Consider the following 27,980-nt stretch of genomic DNA (forward strand, 5'->3'; position numbering starts at 1 on the left):
CTTTAACCACCACTTTTCTTAGATCTCATGGATATGAGCCAAGTTTACCTTCCAAGCAGTGTCCAAATTTGGTGGCAGCATAAACATCTCCAGGAAGATATTACTTTACTATATGGAAGAAAGCAAATCTGCTAAGGGCTGACTTCTCAATGTGACTCCCCACTCCCAACCTCAAATACCTGAACTTCTTGGATAAAAGCTTAAAAGCTGATTTATTTGCCAGGAAATTGTTGGCATATTGATAAAGAAGGATCATTCACTGACATAGTTTCTTATCTGTGAGAACTAGAGCAGGCATCAGAGATGAAAATTGTGAAACTTGGTGGTGAAGAAATTTCTGCATTGTGATCCTGTTTTCTCAGTGATCTAAGCCAGACCTTTAGGCTTTCCTCCACTGTGCCCCTCCTATTTCCCCTCCCCTTTCTGGGCATGGTTGTATCAAATTAAGAAGACATTGCTCCAGGGGCTTATAACCTGAGTGAGACAGTCCAATTATCTTCAATTTATGGAGCTCAATTGGAGTAAGTTCAGAAAATAGCAACTTGAACAATTAAGGGACCAGAGGGCTCAGCTTCTAGGGCAAGATAAAAGGCAGCAGTTCTCAGGTAGAAGCAGTGGTTTCAGGGGGAGTGGTGACTAAGAGGGAGGGCCCTGAAAGAATGCCTGCCAACAAGTGAGTATTATAGGGGGCAAACACCTGGGAGGGAGGGTGTGGAATGAGAGAACAGAAGCAAAGGTTGTGAGCCCCCAGAAAAGGCAAGCAACAGTTAGAGCTCTGAGCCAACCTTCAGAGTCACCCTCTCTTCAGTAAACTAAGCTTTCCTAGCTTTCCTGGTTTGAAGAAATCTGAGGAAGCCCCAGAAATTTGAACAAGGAGGTCTCTGAGAGAAAGAAGGCTATATCTGATGTCTTTTGAGAGCTTGAACCCTGGAATAGGGTCATGTGGAAGAGAATATGGTGGTTAGTTGGTCCAGCTGAGCTCCAAAATTTGCTGGGTTAGTTGTTACAGCCCTGCTGAAATCTCACAGGGAAGGATACCTCAACTCAACTTTCAATTCGGAGTCTTTATTCAACATTTAAGAAGTGTGGTTGTTATGGCCTATACCTGTTTGTCAATGGACAGGGTTCCATTTCTTCCAGTTAGTGTGTCCTTGGGAAAGTCCTTTTCTTTCTTTGGGTCTGCTTCACTCTTTGTCAAACAATGTTATCCTTTAATGCATCTGGATATTTTTTCCTTTAGTGAAATATTACACTGATCTCTACTATATAGATCATATAAATATATTGTGGTGTTCACATAAATATTTATTGAATTTGAATCTATGCCATTTACCTTATTTAAATTGAATCAGTAGGAAATACGCTTTTTTAAATAAGCGGATTGTAAAAAGATTGTATCTTTCAGTTGTTGTCTAAAATCTGCTAACATATCTAAAATTCAAAGAGACCCTGACACTGGTTTGTTTGCCGGCATATCAGATTTCAGGCTCAGGGGATAAAATAAAAAGGAGAAAAAAAAAACTAGTATAGCCACAGGCCCTTTGGAATTTAACTAAAATATGCCTACTAGCTATCTACAAAATGGAGACCCCCACCAACTCTTTATTTGCACTATTCCAGCCCTTAGTTCCATGACTGGTCAACAGTTTGTTTGGATTTGTATGTTAACTCTCTTTTGAGTTATGATGTGACCAGACTTCTCTGGACAGAGGGCCCCACCAATGTGTCCTGGAGCTCTGTTTCCCCAGAGCCCTTCCCCACTAGGGAAAGAGAGAGACAGGCTGGGAGTATGGATCGACCTGCCAAAGCCCATGTTCAGTGGGGAAGCAATTACAGAAGCCAGACCTTCCACATTCTGCATCCCACAATGACCTTGGATCCATACACCCAGAGGGTTAAAGAATAGGAAAGCTATCAGGGAAGGGGATGGGATACAAAGTTCTGGTGGTGAGAATTATGGTAATTTGTACCACGCATATCCTATGGTTTAGTCAATGTTTCCTTTTTATAAATAAAAAATTAAAAGAGAAAGAAAGAGCATCCTTTACCTAGTTACCAGACCTCTTTATAACACAAAGCACTGGATCTCAGAATAGAAAAGTGCTCACTTAATAGTAAATACTATGGGCCATCTGTTTTACTCCTAATGATCCACAAATAAAAATATTCATTTCAAGTTATGATCTGTGATACAGGAAGATGATACGCAATATGTATGAAGAAGACTGTTAAGACCACTGCTGGACAGATTTCAGAAATGTCAAAATAGTTGAAAATCTCCAACCCCAATACAACCCAAACTGGTAAAACTTCCAAGGTTGAGATGATATCAATTCAAATATGATAAATCGTTTGATCCATTTTAAACATCACTTTTTAAAAGCTCATTACCTTAATTAAAGCAAAAACGAAAAATGGAAAAAAAAAAAAAAAAAGAAAAGAAACTGATTTATTTAGCCCAAGACTCCCCCCAACCCTTCCCTGAAAACTCTTGTCCCAGATACCTTCCAACTTAGGACGTTTTCAGAATGTGCATCCTAGAGGGGAAAACATAGGGTCTCTTACTTTGTCTCCCCAAGCCCTCAGAATCCTCATGCCTGGCCTGGGAACTTCACAACCATAGAAGTGTTTCTTTTAACTGTCAGATTGAGTTGGACACCCTTGGTCAGGAGGTAGGGCTTGTTTGGGAAGGTACCTTGCCTAGGTTCCAGGGCTTTGCTCATTTTGGAATTTCCTCCCAGATGACTGTGAGAAGCACTTTTGGAGAAGGAGTTTATAGCCCAATCTTCAGATAGGTACATTGTTATTATCAATTCCCTTTTGATTTTTAAAAAATTTTTATATTTATTTTCCCTTTTTGTTGCACTTGTTGTTTTCTATTGTTGTTGTAGTTGTTGTTGATGTTGTCATTGTCAGATAGGACAGAGAGAAATGGAGAGAGGAGGGGAAGACAGAGAGGGGGAGTGAAGACCTGCTTCACTGCCTGTGAAGCCACCCCCCTGCAGGTGGGGAGCCAGGGCTCCAACCCAGAACGTTGGTCCTTGCACTTTGCGCCACGTGCGCTTAACCCACTGCGCTACCACCAACTCCCTCCCTTTGGATTTTAGCTATAAAATCCCCTAATTGTTGTACCTCCATCTAGATACTGAGGAGGTAGCCCCAGTAAGGATTTGATTTTCTTGAGTAGAGTCCAAATTGATCAGAGTAGAGAAGGTAGTCTGGACTAAAAGTGAGGGGGGTAGGAATTTAACAGCAATTGGACATTTTACAATGACTATGGAAGTGACTTTCTACCATGTACTGAAAATTACTTTGTAAATCAGCTCTGTCAAATTTTCTGTGTGGCCAACCTTGACTGGCAGTTGATTTCAGATTTTATCTTGAAATTTTGAAATTAGGTACTTTGTATGTTTTGTCAATTGAAGAGTCTCTCTCTCTCTCTCTCTCTCTCTCTCTCTCTCTCTCGGGAGGAGCCCATTGTGTGGTGATTATTTTGTTGGACTGCTTGCCCGCTCATGAATAAAGATTAAACTGCATTCTCAGCTCAGCCATGAGCTTCTGGTTGTCTCTGTCTCCCGCCCATGAAGCCAGTCCGCAGAAAACAACATAATAGCACCCTGAACAGGGACAAGAATCTCGGCTCCACACACATGCAACAGACCACAGAAGATTAGATAAGTAAAGCCACAATGGCCTGCCTTTCTACTTATCGAGAGGTTTCTAAAAGCCTCTACTCTTTCTTCATGAGACAGTTTCTCCATCTTTGGAACATTTCGTTATCGGCCACACTTTGGTTTCACTCACCGCCGGCCAGCCAGAGCCTACTCGCTGCTGCGGGACATGGGGCTTTGGCCGCGGACTCCCTCCACGCTGCTTGGCCTCCGGGAGCAGGGCGGCAGACATGGCAGGCAGGGCTGCAGCCCATCCTGGCTGCCGCCCGGGGCGCCTCAGCCTGCACCTTCTACACAGCCGGCCCTCCCGCCCTCCTGCTATGAAGTCTGGGCAGATCCCGGACCACCCGGAGACTGCGGGTTCCCTGCCGGGACTGGGCCCCCTGGCCGAGATCCCCAGCTCGGCTCTGAAGGCAGGGGAGCTAGAATACGCAGCCACCAGACAACGCACCCCCCCCCAAACAACTAAGACAATACAGATCTAAACTTGTGTTTAAAATGACATGTCTTCGTAACAAAAGTTTTTCTCCTTGTGTATTGAAAACCATGTTTATGTGTGTGTTTAAAGTTTGGTAAACATTAACTTTAAGGTTAAAAATGTAACTTTAAGGCTACATTCTTACCAGGCAAAGTTAAATGAAAAAGCTTTTCAACATAATTCTCATAAAGGTAAAACTAACTTACATTTAATGTCTGAGGTAAAAATTAGTTAAAAATCAATATATTTTAACTAATTTGGTCTAAAAAACCTGCGCACATCTAGGGTTTGTCTCCATCTTGTATGGGTGTAACAAAGGGTAAAAAAAAAGACGTTGATATGTGAAGCTCTCAAGTACCTTGTCAATTAGAAATGGTGGATTGCACAATGGTTATGCTAATGATACTCATGCCTGAGGCTCTAGCAGTGGTTCTTTGCCTTACCACATTTTATTGCACTTAAATTGGTTAAGGAGCCTTAAAATGAAATGAGAAAGACCTTCCAAATTTATAAAGATACCTAAACCAATTATAATCATCGAGTTATCAATCGTTGTAAACTTCTAACCTGCTACAAATTTTGTTTCATAAGTAAGTGAATTGCAGCTGTCAAGTTCTCTACAGAAAAGTGGAATTCCAGAGGCTGACCTTCCTCATGCAACAATTCACCGCCCAGCAATTCTTCAGTGGACATCTGCTTTGAACTGGCACTTTTTTTTAATATTTATGTTATTTATTTATTCCCTTTTGTTGCCCTTGTTGTTTTACTGTTATAGTTATTATTGTTGTTGTCGTTGTTGGATAGGATAAAGAGAAATGGAGAGAGGAGGGGAAGACAGAGAGGAGGAGGAGAGAAAGATAGACACCTGCAGATCTGCTTCACCGCTTGTGAAGCGACTCCCCTGCAGGTGGGGAGCCGGGGTTCGAACCGGGATCCTTATGACGATCCTTGTGCTTTGTGCCACCTGCGCTTAACCCGCTGTGCTACAGCCCTACTCCCTGAACTGGCACTTCTATTGGACTTACTGGTACACAACTCTATAGTAGCTTCCCTTTATGCTGCTGGGTTTCTCAAAGACTGACTGCAGCCAGCTGCATTGGAACTCTATAGGCCATACTCTCCCTCCTTGCTAGGTAATGTCCACAGAGGCAGGAAATGCCTGTCGAGGCTAGAAAAGCCCACAGAGGCAGGAAACGCCCCCCTCAGGCCTTCCCTTGGCATCACACTGGTTCTTGTTGCTCGCTTACTTGTTCCTCCATGTTTGCGCAAGTTTTTTTTTTTTTTTTTTTGAAAATGCCTGTATGATATAGGTTTTTGTTCACCCTACACTCCTGATACTATGGCCATTAGTTAAAAAGTAAAGGGGGAATTGTTGGTATGCTTCTAGTTCTGCTTCTGGGATCCCTTCTGTTACATTGCTTGATGTTGTGGTCTATTTACATGGTCATTCTGTTACATTGGTTTGGTCTCGCTCCCCCTGCCTCTGGGAGATTTTGATTTAGTCCTTGCTAGTTGGCACTTATTCATTCTCCCCACCCCCTATCCTACATACTTCCTTGGTTCTGGATGCTTGGCCGGAGGAGAGAAATAGAGGAGAGAGAGGCAGGACAGATTTGGGTTGTGGTTAGATTAGATTAGTTTTTTGAACCGTTAGCGCGTGAATAAAGAAATACTGATTCTCCGCTCAGCTATGTGTCCCTGGTCATCTGTCTCCCGCGAAGCTAGTCCAGCCTACTGGCACCATGAACTGTGACGATATATATATATATACAGTGTTTATTAGGTTCATGGCACAAAATGTAGAAGGCATACAAATATATTGTGGGGGAAAATATCCATCCTTTATATGTTTATGTGTGTATTTATCATCCTAGAGATAGTGTATATAAATATACAAACACACACATTTGTACTATATCCTCTTCTTGTGCCAAAGCAGTAGACGTCTTATGTATACATTGTTCATTAAGTTTCTTAATGACTGCATAACATTCCATTGCATGTATGTGTCACAATTTATTTAGCCAGTCTTATGTTGATGATACTTATCTTCCTTTAATATATATTTTATTAGAGTCTTTGAGTCAGATTTAAAACCCAACTGTGAGGTTGCAGGAAGCAATGCTTTGGAATACCAAGGCCTATCTTTGCCTCCTTTTACAACTTTGCTACTTTCAATGACCTTCAAGCTGCAGCAGGCTAAGGGTCACTATAGTAGATTAAGAAGAGGGCATCACCCTATTCGAGGAGTCCTGAGATTCCCAAAGACTCAAGATGGGCCTAAACCTCAAATAAATTCATTTCTCCATTGCTACTGGTCATGTCTCTCTGGAAAAACACAATAGACCCTTTTATGGTCCCCCATAGGACCTTGCCCTCAATTTGGATCAACAAACGTAGAGAGTTTTCCATCCTCCAAAGGGAAGCTGGACAACATACACCATGCTACACCTGAGGAAGATTGGTCCTGTTACTGGGGCAGCTTGAAACATTCCTACTCATGACCACAGAATGTGAGCTCAGATCTATGGGGATGCAGAGGTCACATAGGCTCCTAAGATGAATATGGGCCCCAGATCACATCTAATCAATGGAGTTTACAGTCAACAATATTTATACACCTTCCCATATTTGGGAGCTACTCTCTTCCTTGATCCAGCTTTCTGGTCCTTTTTTCCAGCCATGACATAATCTCCCCAGACAACAACTTGCATCCACCTGCATATCAGACTTCAGGCTCAGGGGAAAAAAAAACTAGTATAGCCACAGGCCCTTTGGAATATAACTAAAATATGCCTACTAGCTATCTACAAAATGGAGACTCCCCCAACTCTTCACCTGCACTATTCCAGCCTTTAGGTTCATGATTGGTCAACAATTTGTTTGGCTTTCTATGTTAACTCTCTTTTCAGCCACCAGGTTCCAGATGCTAGCATGATGCCAACCAGACTTCCCTGGTCAGAGAACCCTACCAAGGGTCCTGGAGCTCCACTTCCCCAGAGTCGTTCCCCACTAGGGAAAGAGAAAGACAGGCTGGATCGACCTGTCAACGCCCATGTTCACCTGGGAAGCAATTACAGAAGCCAGACCTTCCACCTTCTGCATCGCACAATGACCTTGGGTCCATACTCCCAGAAGGAAAAGAATAGGGAAGCTCCCCTGGCTCCTCACCTGCTGGGGACTTGTTTCACAGGCATTGAGGCAGGTCTGCAGGTGTCTATCTTTCTCTCCTCCTCTCTGTCTTCCCCTTCTCTCTCCATTTCTCTGTCCTATCCAACAACAATGACATAAATAACAACAACAATAAAACTACAATGGCAACAAAAGGGAATAAATAAATGTAAAAAATATAATAGGGAAGCTATCAAGGGAGGGGATGGGATACAGAGTTCTGGTGGTCAAAAATAAGTGAAGTTGTACTCTTCTTATCCTATGGTTTTGTCAGGGTTTCTTTTTTATAAATAAAATAAAATAGAAAATAATAAAAAGAAGAGGCCAGTAAAGGCCTGGTAAGAGTCTACCCCTCAATTGGCTAACAATGTTTTCACATATTAACAATAATGTTTAGTTACACTTTTTTTCTCAAGTCAGTAATTTAGGCAGTGACCATATGACAGACTGGTTTTTGAAACCAGATAGACAGTTGAAATCCATGAAGCAAGTCACAGAAAGATAAATGCCAAATGTCATCTAGCTTCACTGTCAGGAACCAAATGGAGAGTTGCAGAGTAAGGCTAGTGAGGAGACAGCATTCACCATATCCCATCTAAAAAGAGCAGATTCAGTTCTCAGCAGTCTGGTACTGTCAGATATTCTGATTTATCATTATTATTGTTGTTATAAATTATTATTATTGTTATTATTATTTGCTACCAAAGAAATTATATTGGTGCCATCTATTATATGCCACAGATTATTACATTAGACCTCACAGGATTTGGCACCTGTATGATAACTCCCCCATTCCCAATGGTTATATTTTGCTCTTTCTCCTTTCTCTCTCTCTCTCTCTCTCTCCCTCTCCCTCTCCCTCTCCCTCTCCCTCTCTCTCTCTCTCTCTCTCTCTCTTTTCGATAGATCTAAATGGAAATGAGGGAGGGAGGGGGAGAGGCATCTGCAGTACTACTCCATGGCTCCTAGCTCCTTCATGGTGAAGTGTGTGCTTTCTACCGAGTGTACCACTAGATAATCTGAACTTTTAAGAAGCTAGGGATTTGAATGTTATGTGAAATCTTTCTGATATGTACACAATGGAAAAGTGCTTTCCTAAATTATACGTACAGTGTGTCAGGCAATTTTCTAAGCTCTTTGATGTGATTATTCTATTCATTATAACTATAAGGTAGAGTACAAGCACCTTTTTTTCTTAAATGAATGAAGTGAGGAATAGAGAATTTAAGGGATCTTCCCAGAGTCACTGAGTACAAGTGAAAGAGACAGGATGCAACCCCATGCCATGGTCTTAATAGCTATGCTCTTTATTCAACTTTTTTCATCAGATTTCTTTCTGAGGAGACCTAGGACAATTGTAAACATCACACAGGTCAACACTGTGGACCCAAACAAAATGTCTCTAGATGTCTTTACTTAAAATATCTGACATTAGTGTGTATGTGACTGGCTATAGCTCTGCTGGTCTTGCAAACTTTGACATTGACTGAGTTCATCATTCAGACCCAGGCCAGATGCCAGCACAGTCCAAGAGCAAGGATAAAATCTTTCTCTTTGCTCTAGCTGCACTGCCTGCATTCCCTGTTACTCTTAAGCACACAGTGAGGGCATGGGGCTGTGGTCAGTTGGCCTAGCTTTGGATGCTTAACAGGTCAAGAAACTGTGGGTAAAAAATTGCTGGCACTGTTCTTGGAGTTGGAATTATTGACTTCTAGGTCTGGCCTTCTGATCTACACTGATGACTTTAAATGGATGTACAAATGGGTAGGCTTTATTCTCACTATGCCTCAGTTTCTTCATCTCTAAACTCAGGCTAATCCACCCTAAAATGCCTATTCTCATCAGCTCTATTCTTGCGTTTCTGGTTCCTGATCATTAATAATTTTGTCCTGCTTTATATATTTTCACTTTCCAGCCACCAAGTTTCAGATGCTCTCATGATGCTATCCTGACTTCCCTGGGCAGATGACCTCACCAATGTGTCCTGGAACCTCATCTCTCCAGAGCCCTACCCAACCAGAAGATAGAAACAGGCTGTGGTATGGATCAACCTGCCAACACCCATGTCCAGCAAAGAAGCAATGATAGAATCCAGAATTACCACCTTCTGCATCCCAAAAAGACTTTTGGTTCATACTCCCAATGGGGAGAAATGTTAGGGGGAAGATGACAGACTAGAGGAGTCTGAACTCCAACTCCATCAGGACACAAAAAGAGAAGAAAAAAGGAAGGACGTTTGGAAGTAGTAATAGGTATAGGTGTGACTTAGAAAGGAAGAGAAGGCAGGGCCATAGGAAAAAAGGCAAATATATATAAATATAGAGAGATAGTTACATAAATAAGTTAACACATACCTGCAACCTTGGGAGAACTACTGTAGTTTCCAATGGAGGGAATGGGGATACAGAACTCTTGTGGTGGTGACAATGTTGAATTATACCTTCGTTATCTTAAAATTTTGTACATAAATATTAAGTCACTAATAATTTTTAAATAAAAATAAATAAGTAAATAAAATCAAGCTAATAATTCCCAGTCCACAAGCCATTGCAAGAAGCAACAAGACACTATGTATACATGTGTAGTACAAATGGAAGATAACATTCTTAACTATGAAACTTAATTGGGGGACAGGAATGCGCCATTTCCCAGGGGAGGTAATACTGAGATGCAGCTAGGTAAGATGAGCTAGCTGTCTTTTCTTCTCCCACCCTTCTGAGAGCTGTTTTCACTCTCAATTTCTTTGTTTAATGCCATGTATGTACTACATATGAATCCGAACACGAATTCCTGGAACTTCATGGGAACAGGGCAATGTGAAATTAACCATCAGTGCTTTGCTTGCCAATAAATATGCCTTTGCCAATTTTCCTGTTCATTTGTATGTCTTTCCATGTTAATCTACATGTTTGTGTGCTGGATTCAACAAGAAAAAATTCAATATAGAAGTATCCAAACTTTCTTCATTAAAAACTTAGCATCTGAATATCAGGCTTGTCGGGGAAAAAAAATGGGCAAAAGTGAGATTCAACAGTACAGAAAAACCTGGTCAGGCATGTCATCAACCACTTTGTAAAAGGATGGTGTGTACTTGCTGAGAAAAAACCTTATGTATTGCAGAAAGGATTTAGGAGAGTAGATATGGATGTGGGTAAATAGCACATTTGGGGGTGAAGTGGGTATATGAAGTGGGTGACTGAAGACTAAATTTGAAAGAAAGGGGGGCAGGGAGACGGCAGGAGAGAACAGATACAAGGGTCAGGAGAGACAAATTTATGGGGAAAGGAATGAACAAAGGCAATTTCTATTGCTGTACTGGGAAGAGCCACTGTGTTCTCAGTCTCCATCCAGTCTTGTGACAGCGTGGTCTTCAGTTAAGGATACCTGCAAAGATGCCTGAGAAGCTTCCCACCGTGTTCAGTTGCTTTCCCAGCTCATCTTCTGCTTAGGGGGAGCCCACCAATGTTAGCCCTTTTACTCTAGATATGAATTCATGGGAATCAGCCAAAATAGTCCAGCAATCAGAGGGTCTTGAAGGCCAGCTATCGACTATCTCAAGCAGCTGTAGTCATTACCTGGGAAGCATGCCAGGTCAGTGCTCCAAGGAGGTTCCTGGCCCTACATGAGGAAGTCATTGGCAATCTCCATTTAGCTCTGGTGTGTCTGGATCCCAAACTGAGGGGATTGTCAAAGCGGCTACTAAGGGTTTGTTTGTTTGTTTTTGTCCCCTTCCTGGACAAAGGTAGAAGGAAACATAGATAGGAGAGATTTACTAGCCCCCCAACCTCTCATTATACAGCTCTTGTCCCTGGCCCCTCTTTGAAGTCAAGGAAGTTCAGTGGAGGAGAAAGATTAGCAATGATTGGTAGAAAGACTATCGAGTCGGAGAGACAGTGGTGGAACAGGTCTGGAGTCAGGGAAGTGTGGAAGTGGGAGAAAGTGTCCTACAATCTAGAGCCCTCTCAGCAGACAGCCCAAGGACCCTGCCAGACCGGGTTTTGTAGCTTTGCCTCCGCCACCCTGGCGCCTCCAGTTCGCGTAGGAGGAACCACAGCGCCACCAAGCGGCTAACCAGTGAAAGGCAATCAGGTTTTTTGCATGGCCCCAGAAGAGTGGGAGGAACAGGAAAGAACTGCTTGGTGGATGAGGGCCTGGGGCAAACAAGTGCAAAAAAACGGCACTTAGTGATTGATGTAATCTTAAACAAGCTCCTCCCTTCACTTGACCCCATTAGTCCATCGGTTACATGACACTAGCTGAATCTGACTAATGGCCTATTGATAATATCCTTCTCAAGCTCAGCAGTCTTCCATAGTTCGTAATGGATCTCCAAATTGCTTAACCTGACTCTGTATGGCTTGAACTCAGGATGTCTTTCAACTTTAGTCTTCAATCACCCACTTCATATATCCTACCACCACCCACTACACCCCCAAATGAGCTATTCACCCGCATCCATATCTACTCAACTAGGGAGAGTTTAATATGGCATGGGCGGGAGGGATGACTGGAAACAGACAAAGTCTTTGTCTACTTAAAGATTGTATTCAAAGAAAAAGGCTATGAACAAGAAGGCCAATGCACAGACAAGTTGATTTTGAATAGCTATTTGTCTATATGGTACACAATACAAAGTGGTATAAACTTGTCTAAAGCATGAAAGGAGCTACTGTACCACAAGTAGTTAGGAAAGGTCTTTCAGAGAAGGTGACATGCTGTTGAGATCTGATAAAGGGAATGAATCTGTCTTGCAAAGATTTCATATATATATTTAAAGCTGAGGAAGGGCATGGCATGTTTAGAGGACAAGAAATAAGGTAGAATGACTAAAGAACAGTGAAGGAAGTATTCTAGGTGAAGTTGGACAGACAAACAAGTGATAGGTTACATAGGATCTTGGAGGCTATAATGAGTTTGGGTTTCATTCTGAGTGACATAGAAAATGAATGTTTTTTTTGTAGTAGAAAGATGTGCTATATAAGCCCTCTTGTGGACATCTTCGGGACCTTGCCCTCATTACAAAGTAGCAATAGTAGAGAATGCCCCACTACCTGAAGGGAGGCTGGGTGAGCCTGCCCTGACACTCAAGTAAGACTGGTTCTGAAATGTGTGCATCCTAGAATGTTCCCAGCTGTGACCATAAACTGTTAAGTACAGACCAAAAAGACACAGATGTTACACATGCTCCTATTCTAAATATGAATATATATGGGCCCTGGGTCAGGTGGATGGGATAAAAAGTTAATTGTATGCATTTATTTTCTTCAGAGTTACTTTCTGCACTAACCTAGATTTCTAGACCTGTTCTCGACTCTTTTTAAAAAAATTTTATTTATAAAAATGAAACACTGGGGAGTCGGGCGGTAGCGCAGTGGGTTAAGCACACATGGTGCAAAGCGCAAGGACCAAAATAACAATCCGAGTTCAAGCCCCTGGCTCCCCACCTGCAGGGGAGTTGCTTCACAAGCAGTGAAGCAGGTCTGCAGGTGTCTGTCTTTCTCTCCCACTCTGTCTTCACCTCCTCTCTCCATTTCTCTCTGTCCTATCCAACAACAATGAGGACAACAATAACAACAGTAATAACTACAATAATAAAACAATAAGTGCAACAAAAGAGAATAAATAAACAAACAAATAAATAAATATAAAAAAAGAAACACTGACAAAAAACATAGGATAAGAGGGGTACAACTCCACACAGTTCCCACCACTGGAACTCTGTATCCCATCCCCTCCCCTGACAGCTTCCTTATTCTTTATCCCTCTGGAGTATGGACCCAGGTCATTATGGGGTGCAGAAGGTGGAAGGTCTGGCTTCTGTAATTGCTTCCCCACTAAACATGGGAGTTAGGTAGATCCATACTTCCAGCCTGTCTCTCTCTTTTCCTAGTGGTACTGAGTTCTTGGGAAGCAGAGTTCCAGGACACATTAGTGGGGTAAGTCAGGTTGGCATCATGTTAGCAACCGGAACCCGATGGCTGAAAAAAGGGTTAACATATAGAGCCAAACAACTTGTTGACTAATCATGAGCTTAAAAGCTGGAATAATTCATATGAAGAGTTGGGGGGGGTCTCTGTTTTGTAGATAGCTAGCAGTCCTATTTTAGTTATATTCCAAAGAGCCTGTGACTATATCAATTTTTTCCCCCTGAGCATGCCATCTGATATGCAGGTGGATCCAAGCTATTGTCTGGGCAGATGATGTCATGGCTGGAAAAAGGACCAGAAAGCTGGATCAGGGAAGAGAGTAGCTGAAAGGTGTATAAACATTGTTGATCTGATCTGGGGCCCATATTCAGCTTAAGGGCCTATGTGACCTCTGCATCCTTGTAGATCTGAGCTCACATTCTGTGGTCATGAGTAGGAACGTTCCAAGCAGCTCAAATTTCAGGACCCACCTTCCTCAGGTGTAACATAGAGTATGTTGTCCAGCCTCCCTTCAGAGGATGGAACATTCTCTACCGTTGTTGATCCACATTGAGGGCAAGGTCCTATGGGGGCCCACAAAGGTATCTATTGTGTTTTTCCTGATAGAGATGACCAGTTACAATGGAGAGAGGGATCTATTCAAGGACTAGGCCCATCATGTTTGCTTGGGAATCTCAGGACTCCCTGACTAGGGCCCCACCTGATGAGGTGACCTGTTAGTGACTGAAGAGTCATCCTTAGAGTATACCAGTCTCTTGCCCTTATTCAGCTTTTGCAGTCCTTAATTTGATAAGGCTAACTTTGGAGTGAGTGAGGGAAGTATAATTGGAAGTAGGTGAGGAGGGTGTTTATGTCTAAGTAGACACTATTTCATTATGTCCTTATGGTGTCTTTTTAGATTTTTCTACTTGCTTGCTGCATATAGTGACTCACTGCAGACTATTGGGCACTTTTGCTTTTATATATTTTGCCCTAATTTATGGATACATGTTAACATATGCTCTATATCATAGGACCTGTCTATATCTAGGTTTTAGGACTTTGTTTGGAAGTGAACCACCTGAAATGGAATTAGAGAACCCTATGAAAGGAAAGGTCTCACCCATGTATTGAGGCTGAAAGGTTGTTCTCAACTCTTGACACCATCTTCCCATACAATATTTTGTCCTCCTTTATGTTAGCTATCAATCCCATGCAAAAATTACTAAATCATGGGCTCCTAGGAACATATATAAAATAGAATTTCCAGTTTATTTCTACCTTAAGATCCCTATTCTCATCTACTCTAATCCTGCTTTTTGGTTCCTGTTTGGTAAACATTTTGTCCTGCATTGTATCTTACTACCTTTCAGCCACCAAGTTGAAGATGCTACTAGGATTCCATGGTGACTTCTCTGGACAGATGACCTCACCAATGTGCTCTAGGTACTCACTGCTCCTGAGCCCAACCCAATTAGGGAAACATAGAAACAGGCTGGAGGTATGGATCTAAACGCCAACAATAACAGTAAGGTAGAAGCTTTTGGCCTGAGCAGCAGTCCTGGGTCTTCTTTCTAGTTACTCTGATGGTTTCTGAATGTCTGATTTTTTTCTCTTGGTGCTATCAATGGGGGAGGGGCTGACATTATAGCTCACCTATATAGTGCATCTACTTTGTCATGCACAAGAGCCATGTTGAAACTAATGTTAACATCATTGGAGGAATCTGTTTTTTCCCTCTATTTTCCTTCTGCCTTTCTATTTCTGAAAGTTGGCCCAGAGCACTAAAGCCTCTGTAAGGAAAAAAAACCTCTGATAGGGAAGGAAAAGCAAGAATCATGTAGTTGACCCTTCACGGCAGAAAATCTGCAACTGATATTTTTCCAGTATATGATTTTATTTAAATGAATTAATTTAATGGTTGAAATAATATTTAATTTTTGTGATAAAGAGAGAAATTGAGAGTAAAGTGGGTTAGGGAAAGAGAGAAACCCCTACAGTTTCAATGTTCTTGAAGCTTTCCTTGCTGCAGGTGGAGATGGGGAGATTAAACCAATGTCCTTGGGCTTAGTAACCTATGCACTCTAATGGGTATTGCCCAGTCCCTATCACAAGATTTAATTTTCCCTTATTTAAAAAAATTGATAAACATAAAAAATATTGACAAGACCATAGGATTAGAGGGGTAAAATCCCACACAGTTCCCACTACTAGAGTTCTGTATCCCATTCCCTCCCTTGAAAGCTTTCCTATTCTTTATCTCTCTGGGAGAATGAACTCAGGATCATTATGGGGTACAGAAGGTAGAAGGTTTGGCTTCTGTAATTGCAAGGCCCAAATGATAAGGGAAGTCTATAGAGTTAGGTAGAAAAAGCAAAGTGGTCTTAATACCAAATATTTACTATTTTGAGTCCTATGCCAGCCTCTTCTCCTAATTCACATTTTAATGGGTTTATTCATACCCATCATTATAAGTTATTTTTCTTCTTCTTGTAAGTTGCCAGTACCACATGGTGCAAAATTTCAGAGTAAAATTTCAGATTGTGAAAAAAGACTCTGGATTTTAGGAGGTCAGTAAAAGTGATACTAAAAAAATATCTCATGTCAACTGAAGTTAGTCCTTGATAAATGGGGATTTGGCAGATAATCCAGTTACCACTGGCAGAAGAGAAAACTGAACTGCGTAATAACAGGAAGATGACTTCAAAAAGACTAATTCAACATTCAAAGGATTACAAGAGGTCCTTGGGATAATTAAAAAAGCTCTTTACTTTTGGGGGAAAAAGGAAAACAAAAATTTGTTTATGATTGTGCTGCAAACGTTCTCACATGCTTTGGTCAGGAATACTATACCCCTTCCCCAATTCTTCATTCACTATTCATTCTAAGAACCAATTATTTATACATTTTAGTATAAATTAAAACATTTCTACATTTTAATTTTTTTCTCAAGATAAAGCCCCAAGAAATCGTGTCTTCCACCCTCACTCCACTGTTAAATGTCAATTCCCATCTCAGGTGGATTCTTAGTAAGTGGTCTTTTTCTACCATTACTTGTCCTCAGATAACAAAGACTTCAGGTAGCACCATCCTTCGATCTTGATTACACATTCAAATCACATGTGGAGCTTGTTAAATTATATTTAATCTGGGTCTGTGACCCCCCCAACCTGGATTGATTAAACCTGAATCTCTTCCCTGTGGGTCAGATTGAAAACTCTACAGGTGATTCTGTTGCATTGTCCAGGTCTTAAGTCATCCCTGCCACAGTTTCTTGCACATGCTGAGACTAGACGAGACTGACTGTCTGCAGTTGAACTGGCCTAAAGGACAGTACAGTAGTCTGGACCTGGATTGAGGGAGTACCTCAGAGGAGCCGCTTTAAGGCAGTGCCCATGAATCAAAGAGCTAAATGGCTGACATAGTCATAGTGCTTTTTACTGCATAGAACTGGGAGTGTATAGCCTTTTCTAACTCCTCAGCTTTCTTTCCTTTGTCCAAGAAAGCCCAGCCTTCTCATGGACTTATAGTCAGGAAAAACTCTGATTATCATAGCAAGCATATTATGTTTGCTGAACACACAATGGCCTGTAATCTCATGGAACTAATTTGTCTGCCTTTTACAACTGTATTCCTAGCACTCAGTATATTGATTGACACATAGTAATAGCTCAATAGGTATGGCTTGACTTAGTGCCTAAGGTGAATATAGGCAGTATGTAGTAAGTACAAAATTTTAGTCTGAAGAGGGATAGATTTTCAGGTTTGAAGAGGGGAAATGCAAAAGTCTGTGTAGTGGTGATATTTAAACTGGTAGTGGTAGGCAGAGACGGAGAGAAGGAATTCCAGATGGGAAAAAAGTGTGGACAAAGGAAGGGAGATTAAGATGTTTTAGATATTATTTAGTGAACATCCAAAAGTGAAAGTTGACTGGAATGTTATTAGTGTATTCTAACCTGTGGTGGAAGATTAGACTATAGGATAGGATAAGCACCTCAAGTCATGTTAAGAAGCTTACAATTGATATTATAGGCAGTTTTAGTCAAGATGTAATATGTTTGATTTAGGAAGATTAAATGTGTACTATATGGCAGTGATTCTTTAACAAAATATCTTTGGATGGATATGAAGTACTTCATAGTAGTATGAGGGTAGATTGTAGTTAAAATAATTGAACAGGGAACTGATTGATAGGCAGTTTTGGATGTTCAGGCAAGAGTGACTGAGAGTCTTAAGCTGCTGAGTGGGAATGAGAGAAAAGGGGAAAAGAGTACTACATCCGTTGCATCATCACCAGGCCTTGCCTTTTGCTCTTTTTCACTCCTAGTCCCACTCAGCAGCTTCAGACATTCTGTTTCAATGAAGGAAGGAGGGAAGGAAGGAAGGAAGGAAGGAAGGAAGGAAGGAAGGAAGGAAGGAAGGAAGGAAGGAAGATTGAAGGAGGAAGGGAGGGAGAGAGGAAGGGAGGGAGGGAGGGAGGCTGGGAGGGAGGTAGGGAAGCAGGGAAAATGATTGCAGGGAGCAGTGGGTTTGTTGTGTAGGCATGGAATCCCAGCAATAACCTTGGTGGCAAAAAAATGGAAAAGGTTTTAATAACACATTACAGGAAAGTGATCAAAGAATTGACAGAATTCATAGATGGTTTTAGGTGGTGAGTGCAAAAGAATACATATTGAGAAACTAATGACAGTGACTACTGAAGAGTGCACAATTTCTCAAGTCAGCTATCTTAGATATACAGTCTAATTATTATAGGAAACTTTTGATAGATGAGCATACTCAGACTTGAAGAAGTAAAGGAACTTGTAAAAATCCTATAAGGAGGCCAGGTGGTAGCACACCTGGTTAAGCCCACGTATTACAGTACTCAAGGACCAGGGTTCAAGCCCTTGATCCCCAAGGTGAACCAGGGCTGCAGGTGTCTGTCTCTTTCCCTCTCCCTGTCTCTGCCTCTGTCAGTTTCTCTCTGTCTCTATCCAGTAATAAGTAAGTAAATATTTTGAAAAGTCATGTAAGTAGTCAGTAATACTAAACTTGCAACTTTTATGCTCTGCCCCCAAGACTGTGCTGTATTGAGGTGCATTGGGAGACTTATGCTTTCTTGGCAAAGGAATTAAGGAGCCCTATAAAGACAACAGACTCCTAATTCATGTCATCTCTTTGCAAGTTGCCTTCTCAGTTCCTGGTGGGAAATAGGCCTGGTGAAGTGATTTAGCAATCTAAAGCTAGTATACTAGGAACAAAGAATGTAAAAAAGGTGGACAACTGGCAGCCCCCAGACTGTATGAGGCCTGTAGACTTGCTTAGCCCACATTTTTTTTTCTGTCAGCTTAAATTTGAATCAATTCTGAATTAGACATAAAAATCCTTAGCCTTGACTTCTTTTAAAAGTAAGACTCTACAACTTTGGACTGACATTTTCAAAAGACAACTTTGATTGCAGTTCTTAACACTCACCACATTGGAGTTTGTACTTCTCTCCAGCCTGGTCCACTTCACTTGTTCATATTCATCTGCCAGATTGTTGTAGGAGGTTGAGTTTGTGATTCCTTGTTCAGAATTGCCTGATGGCCTGCTACAGATTCTCCCTTTTCCTCAGCTACTAGTGTTAATGAGGGAAGTGGATGACAGAGTGTCAGTGTCCCCTGACTCTAACTACTCCCCACAGCATGTTTTTTTTTTCTTCTGTCAGTGCACAGCTGAGTTTATAGAACAAAACCAGAAAGGGAGGGTTATCAAGTCTTACCATTTATTTCTTTATGGGGTTAAACAAGAGCAGAGAAACCTCTGCCCCACAATGGGACAAAACATAAAGCAGTACACATACAGAAACTCTCACCAAAACACAAAGCCATGGGAAGGGGCGGGGACAGAGACAACTGAATAGTAGCCCAGTGAGGGAAGAAGGGACAGGGGACTACTAGGAATCCAGCTTGGAGACTCTGTTATAGGAACTAGTGCAAGAAGGTCCTACTCATGAAGCACAGTGTAGAAAATGGCATAAGAAAGCTGCCGAGCTCTGCTGCCTATGACAGGACAGAGGCAGCCAAAGGGTTGGTGTGGGGCTGGACAAGGATAGTCAAATGACTTTGAGGTGGAGTGAGGTGCCCCCTTCCCCTGCCACTGGGTTGGTCTGAGCCAGGGGTCTCCTGAGCACTTAGTGAGGGGAAAGAGAGGATGGGAGTCTCTAAGGATCCATTTTCTGGGATGCTAAGGTCCCCCCTCTTCTTGTCAGTCCCTTTTTCCCTCTTGAGGATGCAGGAATTTGAAGGCAGTACCTAGGATCTGACACCTAAACAAGCATCTCTGGAAAGAAGCCAGCACCTCTTCCCCTCCCCAGCTGAAAAGAGCACTCTAGGGGTGGGGTATGTGGCTAGGCCCAAAGTGCTGAGGGCCAAACAGGAAAGTGTGTGGGCAGGGCACAAGGGGAGGGGTAAGGGAATGTGCTGTGAGAAATGAGAAAATAAGCTCTATTCTCATGAAGCCTAGTGGAGACCCAGCTGAAGCCTTCGAAGGAGTCCTTTTCTTTTACTAGGGAGATATTCCCATTTATCCTCAAGCCAAACAATTACAGTTGTCCTCTCCCCATCCACTTAATGTTTTTTCTAGTGTAGTTCAAGATCCACTCTCCTTACTTTTATGATATCACATCCTAAGACACAAGCCCTTTTGACATTAAAAGTCTCTCAGGCCTGTCCCAGGAACAGAGTTCTCGCTCTCATTCTTGGTCTGACTCTACTGACTCTTCTGTCTCTTGTGATGTGGTCCTCTCTCCCCAGAGTTTAGCATGAGGCTAATGGCCTAAGAAGTCCACAGTACCTCTGTCCTCCTCTATGCCCCTAGCTTTACTAAGTGGTTAAAGACTCTCAACCAAAGGACAACGGCATAATATTGTCATTCAGTGGGTCCTACTGTCCATTTGTCTTTGGAATTTCTCCAGCAAGGAGCAGGGGTGGTGAATCAGGGGACCTGCTATAAGGTGAAGAGGAATCTGGTTGCTCACAATTGGGATAGTAATCCCAAGGATCAGGAATTGGGAGGGATGGATACTCTTTGGTAGGCTGGGGATAAGGACAGGGTGGGAATGGGGGAGGCTCACTTCTGGAGAGCCCTGGGGTCATGATACCAGGTTCTCCTTCATGAAGGCCTGGGCTAGGACAAGATGGGGGAGTATAGGGACCCAGGCCAGGCCTGACCCACTAGGGCTTAAGTCCCTCCTCCCCATGGAGATCAGAAATGGAAATGTCTTTGGCCGCAAAGCCAAGATCTCCAGGGCAAGAATGGCCCTTGGGAGTTATGTGCACCTTCTGTAAGTTATGGCCCTTCAGACAGCAGCAGTCGGACCATGTGCCCTCAACTCTTCCTTTAAATGATCAACAACCTAGTTCTGGTACTATTTCCCCAAAGGGCTTCTTGTGCAACCCTTTCTGACTCAAGGAGGCATCCTTGAGAATGCCTCAACATAGATCATCCACCTCCTGAAAGCCAGATGTCAGCAGCTCATTTGGCTGTCTCTATAAGCACTCTACACACCCCCTCTCTCTTCTCCTCTACCGTCTATGTCTATATACTCACTTTGCACTTCATTTTTATCCTTTTATTTCATTTTTATCCTTTTTAGTGTGATGGGGCATAGCTTAGCTGGGGCCCCAACCTAGTTCTAACTGTGTGCACCTCCTCTTCCCGCCTGACACTTCACTGTGGTGGCTCCACATGGGCAAGGTGCTCTGGAGTGGGGGGAGGGCTACTGCACCATCTGCTGTTGTCTGTAGGGGTATGGGCAGGAGGGAATTAAGGATCGTGGCAACAAAAGGAATATAGAGGGGGAAAGACCTTCTCCCCTCTTTTCCCTGTAGGGAAAAGGCTGGGTGAACAGCCTCTTTCCCTGTGGTCAGGGCTTTCAGCAGGAATAGATATTTCTAGTCTCCCCCCTTTTGTTGTTGTTGTTGTTAAGTCCCATTGTTAGGGACCTGGGAGGGAGCACCTGCTACTCCTGCCTTTTTCTTCCAAAATAGTTTGGCAGCTCCTCGAGGCATTCTGGCCATTCAATTATGGGTGGAGGTAATTTGGGGGTGATGTGTATTCCCCCACCCCCCCTGCCCCCACCTGGTCCTATATATTTCATGAGAGGAGCCTCCTCCCATTCCACCTGGGGGCGCTGGGGCTAAGGTCAGTGTGTGGCAGAGGTTTGTCCTCCTTTCCTGCTATCATTCTTCCCAAGTCAGGCCCTCATCTAGGGCAGGCAGTGCCTCCAGCTCCAGTCCCCCACCACCCTGGTTGCTAGAGAAGGACACCATGGTATGGAGGAGCATGAGAACAAGGACATAGAGCCGGATCCTGCTGGGGTTGAGGCGGGAGCCCCCAGAGACTGGCAGCAGGGAAGGCTTGTGGTTAATGTGGGTTGGGGGGTCATGGCGGGGATGGTAGTGGTGGTACTGTTGTTGATAGTGGTGGAAATATGAGTGATGGAATTGCTGGTGGTGGGTTTTAGGGGCCTCAGACTCCTTGAACTTCTTCTTCTCTGATTCACAGGAGACCCACTGCACGTCACAGCACTTGGTTTCCAACTGCTTTGGTGAAGTATCCAGCAATCCTGCCAATGGATAAGGAAGGTGTGTGGTGCTTAGGGCTATGTTTTTCCTAGAGAGCAGATTTTCAAATCTGACTGGTCAGACATCTCTTTCTAAGATTCTTTCCCCTCCCCATTCCAATCCTCAGCACATCCTCTTTCTGGACACTTCTTTCCCAGGGAATTAGCCAGTTTCTCTGGAGCACATTCTGCTCTTTGCCTTTGTCCTATCTGATCCTATCCCAATATGGGGGACCTTCCAGTCCTCCAGCCACTGACCATCTTCTAACTTGACTTTATGTTATCCTCCCTGTCCCCATGCCCCAACCTTATGCCTGCCCTGTGCTCCCAGTCTCCACCATTCCCCCCAGTGCCCTGTCTTTACCTGTGCAGATAAAGCCAGGGAGCCCTCCATACACCATTTCTTCATTGTCAGGAAGTATAAAGGGACATCGGGTCTGTACTTCCAGGCAGTACTGTTTGCAGGGCACCCAGTGCTGGCAATCCTGCTGGGTCACGCTAAAGTATTCTGAACACAGCCAAGCCTTGTAGACAGCCTGTGGGGAGAGGAAAGAGGATAAGCGAGATACTAATGCCTTCCTATTTCAGGGGAAAAGATTTAGCAGGAGAGTGCTCATAATCTTGCAGGTCACCAACTCAACCCCCAGAATTCAGAGGGCAGAGAAGAAGGGTTTGGGTCAAGGCCATTATATCCTGTACTAAGATTGTACATCTATCTCATCCAGGACTACTGAGTGTCCCAGTCTGCTGTCATCCATGAATTAGAATTTATTTGATGGAAAAACAAACTACTATATCAGAGTTAGAATGTGCTTGTCAATCCTCTTGTCTAGGCCTATCATTCTGTAGTTGGTCAGTGGTCTCGTCTTTCTGGAAGTTGCCTGTGTTCCAGTTTTACTCAATTAAGCAAACATTTCTTTAGCTGGAAGAAAGAGATGGAGAGAATAATCTTTGCTCTACCTCATTATGACACTGTGTAGGCCAAATACTATGATAAATATAAAAGTGATATGTAAGCTCCAAAAGGTACAGTGAGGGTTATTCTTTCTTTTCTTTTTTTTTTTTTGTTGGTTACTTTTTAAAAATAAAATATGGAGAGAGAAAAAAATATCTCACATGGAAGATCTGAAAGTCTCCTAACTATGATCTTCATTTAGACATTCTGAATGTCTAATTGTCAAATTTCTCTTTGAAAACATCAGTGAGGGTTAATATATTTATTATTTACTTTTATTTTTTTAACTGGAGTACTGCCCAGCTCTGGTTTATGCTGGCACCGGGGATTGAACCTGGGGCCTCAGTCTTAGACATGAGAGCTATTTACATGAATTGTATTAAATAAGGGTTAGTCTTAATAAAAACAGACATCTGCTTTGCCAGATACCACATATATCTTCAGAGTCTACTTCATCAATGTTCTGACCTGGCAACCTCTCAGTCCAAGTGTGGGACAGGCAAAACTTTTTTTTTAATTAATTAATTAATTAATTACCTTTTATTGCCCTTGTTTTATTGTTGTAGTTATTATTGTTGTTGTTATTGATGTCGTTGTTGTTGGATAGGACAGAGAGAAATGGAGAGAGGAGGGGAAGACCGAGAGGGAGAGAAAAAGATAGACACCTGAAGACTTGCTTCACTGCTTGTGAAGTGACTCCCCTGCAGGTGGGGAGCCAGGGGCTCAAACCAGGATCCTTGTGCTTTGCGCCACCTGTGCTTAACTAGCTGTGCTACCGCCTGGCTCCTGGATAAACTTCTCCTTCTCTCATTTTTTATTTATAAAAAAGAAACACTGACAAAACCATAGGATAAGAGGGTTACAACGCCACACAATTCCCACCACCAGAACTTCGTATCTCATCCCCTCCCTTGATAGCTTTCCTATTCTTTAATCCTCTGGGAGTATGGACCCAAGGCCACTGTGGGATGCAGAAGGTGGAAGGTCTGGCTTCTGTAATTGCTTCCCCACTGAACATGGGCATTGACAGGTAGATCCATACTCCCAGCTTGCCTCTCTCTTTCCCTAGTGGGGCAGGGTTCTGGGGAAGTGGAGCTCCAGGACACACTGGTGGGGGTGTCTGTCCAGGGAAGTCTGGTTGGCATCATGCTAGAATCTGGAACCTGGTGGCTGAAAATAGAGTTAACAAATAAAGTCAAACAAGTTGTTGAGTAATCATGAACCTAAAGGCTAGAGTAGTACAGATGAAGAGTTGGGGGGGGGGGCAGTCTCCATTCTATAGATAGCTAGTATGGATAAAGTTCTTGACCTTTATCTAGCCCACTCCTTTGAGGCATTGGGTCTTATCTGAGAGAGGTTCCTTGCTCTTTGGTTATTACCAAATCCAGAGCTTCTCAACTATGGTACTACTAACATTTTGTACTAGATAATCCTTTGTAGTGAGGACTGTTCTGGGCATTGTAAGATATTGAGCATAATCTCTGGTTTCTATCTAATTGTTGCTCATAACAAACTTACTTACTCCCTAAGCAACAAAAAATGACTCTAGTCATTTGCAAATGTCCCCTGTGGGACGAAACCATGTGTTGAGAAATGCAGAGAACAATTTCAACCCAAAATATGCCAGGTTAGCACCTACATGTGAGCAGATTACCCAAGCAACTTTTAGAGATGGAGTTAAGAGCCCTGCCCACACCTGGTCCTTATATTCTTTAGTGGTAAACTAATATGTGCTCCTCTCCTCCTCGCAGCACTGGTTCTCAGTGATCTATATGCCTCAGAGTTCCCTGAATCTCTTCTTAAAATGCTAATGTCCCCTACAATTCACCTTTAGGAAGACTGAGGTGGGCTTATTTTGAGTAAGGGGCCAGCTCATTTTTCTGCTTAGAGGCCTTTTAACCACACTCTAATAATATGGTTATAGCATTTCCCCCAAGATTGATTTATTGTGAGAAAAAATATGAGAGATATATTAGATAGACAGACAGACAAATGGACACACACACACAGATACACACACACACACAGAGACTGATAAACAGACATATAATGGACTGTGGTGGTATCAAGAATGTACCTATGGCCAGGGATGCAAGTCTTGTGCTCTAACAGGCTCATATTATCTCCCTGGTCCAGCTTCTTAAATCAACTTTACACATAAATATGAACAATTTCATCACCAGCATGAACTTTGGCAAAGCAGGAGTACCATGCTGGGTAGTTGTGGGTCGGTGGGTGTGGTGCAAATCAATCCTCTGAGGAAGAAAACATTTCTTGAAACCTTGATATCTCACTGGAATCTTAAACTTAGCATGCTCTACATTTCAAACTAAATTTTTTGTTTTATTTGTACTGAATATCAGTCATTCCCCAAAGTCTTGACTATTTTAGTTAAGTACCTTTATCTGGATCTTCAAACCAGACACCTATTATATCAGCCTTCATTCATCTCTTCCTTGCATTTGTACACTCACTGCATCAATAAAATATGCCAAATTTTAGTTCCATTTCCACATCTTTGGGCAGGCTACTACCATCTGTCATCTAGGAGATAGTCTTCTGGTTGTCTTCCTGATCTCTATTCTTATTTTTTCTTACCTCCACTCTTATTCTTTTATTTGTTTATATTGGATTAGGTGGCACCTCAGAAAATGTCTTTGGATCATAGCACTCCCTTATCACACATTTAGAACAATACCTAAACTTTCAACCACAAGATGCAAGCCCCTGCATAACTTCGGTTCATTAGTTTCTCTTATCCCCCCACCCCCTCCAGAGTTATCAATGGGGCTTGGTACCTCTACGATGACAAATGCACCATTTTTTTGCCTCCAGGGATATTGCTGGGGCTCAGTGCCTGCTATGCCCCTGGAGGCTATTTTTCCCTTTTGTTGCCCTTGTTGTTTATAGTTGTTGCTGTTATATTGTTGTTATTGCTGTTGTTGTTGGATAGGACAGAGAGAAACCGAGAGAGGAGGGGAAGACAGAGGGGGAGAAAAGACAGAAGCCTGCAGACCTGCTTCACTGCTTGTGAGGTGACCCCCCTGCAGGTGGGGAGCTGGGGCTTGAACCAGTATCCTTGAGCCAGTCCTTGTGCTTCGTGCCATGTGTGCTTAACCTGCTGTGTTACTGCCTGGCCCCCTAAATACACTACTCTTAATAGGCTTTTTATATTCTGAAGCTTTATCCCTGCAGGTGGGGTTGGAGGTTTGAACCTGGTGGACTGGACAGTGGCACAATAGGTAGGGAATTGGATTTGCATGCATGAGGCAGTTATTTTCATCCAAAGCACCAGGTATGCCAGAGATAGTACTGTGTCTAATGGGTGTATCACCACTGAACCCTTATTTCTTGAAACAGAGAAGAAATGGAAGATGCTAGGTGAAACTTGGGCTAGATGTGGTCTGTTGCAGCAAAGACAAAGACTTTGAGGGCAAGAGGGGTCTGAGAAGGCATTGCGGACTCAGAGCACAATGATGAAGGAGGACTTCAGTTGGTGGTGAGAGAAATGCACAGACACCTACCGTGCAGGGACAAGACATTGTGCTTGTGACAACAACTGTCTTGTGAATCATTATTTCGTTAATACAAACAATAAAAAAGAAAATATTTCCATACGAAGAATGAAAATGGAATGAATGGGGGATAGAAAAGCAATGAAAGTAGGAGACAAGGTACAATGATGATGGAGGAGAAAGAGCAGTCCATGAGGTGGCTTTGGAGAGGAGAAACAAAGGGATGCTGGTGATAGGAATACAAAAATGAACAGCAGGGAGAAGACATAGCAGGCAAAAGGAAGTAAAAAAGATGTGTCATGGTCCAGAGAAAAGGATACATAGGAAGAGCAAGGGGCAAGAGGATGGAAGACAAAAGAGGGTTAAAGGGTCATCAGGAGCTGCAAATATAAGGAAGTAAGAGATAAGGGAGTGAGCTGGGAAGTTGGATGAGGTAGGTGGCAGTACAAGTAAGCAGTATTATAAAAAGGAATGAGAGGCCAGAGAAAGAAACACAAGTAAAGGAGAAAAATAAGGGGAATCATATGTGTTAGGGACCTCTATTCTGAGACCACCCCCCACTTCATCTTGTAGGCTCCAAAGTGTGAAATAAGCCTCTTGTCCAATCAACCTATGCAGCCTGGACCTAGAGTCCCCCTAGACTCGTTATTCCAAAATATGTACAATCACTCCCTTTTCCATTTGCTGAGTTTGAAGACCCTGTGAGATTCCCCTACACACACCCTGGGGCTCTTCTAGATTGATATTGCAGTTTCAAGGTCACATTAGAGGTTCAGCCCTCCTCTAGGCAACTGCAATTGGTTTAATATTAGGCTAGGCTGAAGTGGCTGAACTCTCCCTTCATTGCCTTTGGAAAGAGGGAGGGCAGTGAAGTGAAGATAGAGGCCACTGGACAATTAGAAAACCCTCACTCAGGAATCAAACCCCTAGCCTAAAGTACCATGGCAACAAGTGAACAAGCAGATTAGCTGGGCACACCAGGCAAGTCTGGGAGTGTGACAACCAAGGCATGTAGGAAGAAGAATAACACTGGGAAGAAAGGCAATCAAATTTCTTAGCTTTAAGAATGCCAGCTGAGGCCACTGCTGGCTCACCTGCTTCAAATATGAACTAGAATCCTGTCTAAGTAAAAAGTCTGGCTCTCAGTGCTATGACCAGGGCAACAAGCCTGCCATAGATTCGGTTCTGCAGCTCTTGCTTAAATGAACCTAAATAGCTTTCACTGTGGTGGTACCAAGACTGCGGGGGGGGGGGGGGGTAGAGAAGAGCCAGGGTTAGGAGAACTGTGGGGCTTACTGGAGGGTGGGCATGCAGAAAAAAGGAATAAATGCCTCCAAAACCAGAGAGCCGTCAGTTGAGAGACTTCGGGAATCTTTTGTAAAAGCAGAGAGCTTTTACAACTGCTCTCGCTTGGTCTACACTGTATTGATAATAGGCCAGTTAAGTCAGAATCTTTACATATAGGGACCACACATCTGTAGGTTTTCAGAACTCCTCTGGTTAATATTCAAAGAACTATTCATTCAGTCCTATGTTATCATTTTTATAGATGAGGAAACTGGGGTCCAGGATAGGGAGAAGGATTTGTTTATAGTCATAAAAGAGTGGCAGAGAGGGTAACTTGAAACCTTGTTTCTCAACTCTAAATCTACAGTTCTTATGGGATAATCTTACCAGTGAATGCAGATTCCAAA

At 42.8% G+C, this 27,980-nt stretch overlaps 1 protein-coding gene across 1 annotated transcript in view; it reads right to left on the minus strand.

Annotated features, from left to right (window-relative positions):
• Positions 1 to 18,956: 18,956 nt before the first annotated feature.
• The window catches only part of NALF2 (NALCN channel auxiliary factor 2), a 40,351-nt gene continuing 31,327 nt past the window's right edge, over positions 18,957 to 27,980 (minus strand). The window contains exons 2-3 of the mRNA XM_007530745.3: positions 22,181 to 22,352; positions 18,957 to 21,819 (exon numbers count right to left, since the gene is read on the minus strand). Of these exons, the coding sequence (XP_007530807.1) occupies positions 21,434 to 21,819; positions 22,181 to 22,352 (558 nt within the window). The 3' untranslated portion in view covers positions 18,957 to 21,433. The remainder of the gene's footprint in view (positions 21,820 to 22,180; positions 22,353 to 27,980) is intronic.

This window comes from Erinaceus europaeus, chromosome X (assembly GCF_950295315.1).
Source record: "Erinaceus europaeus chromosome X, mEriEur2.1, whole genome shotgun sequence".
Taxonomy (NCBI): Eukaryota; Metazoa; Chordata; class Mammalia; order Eulipotyphla; family Erinaceidae; genus Erinaceus; species Erinaceus europaeus.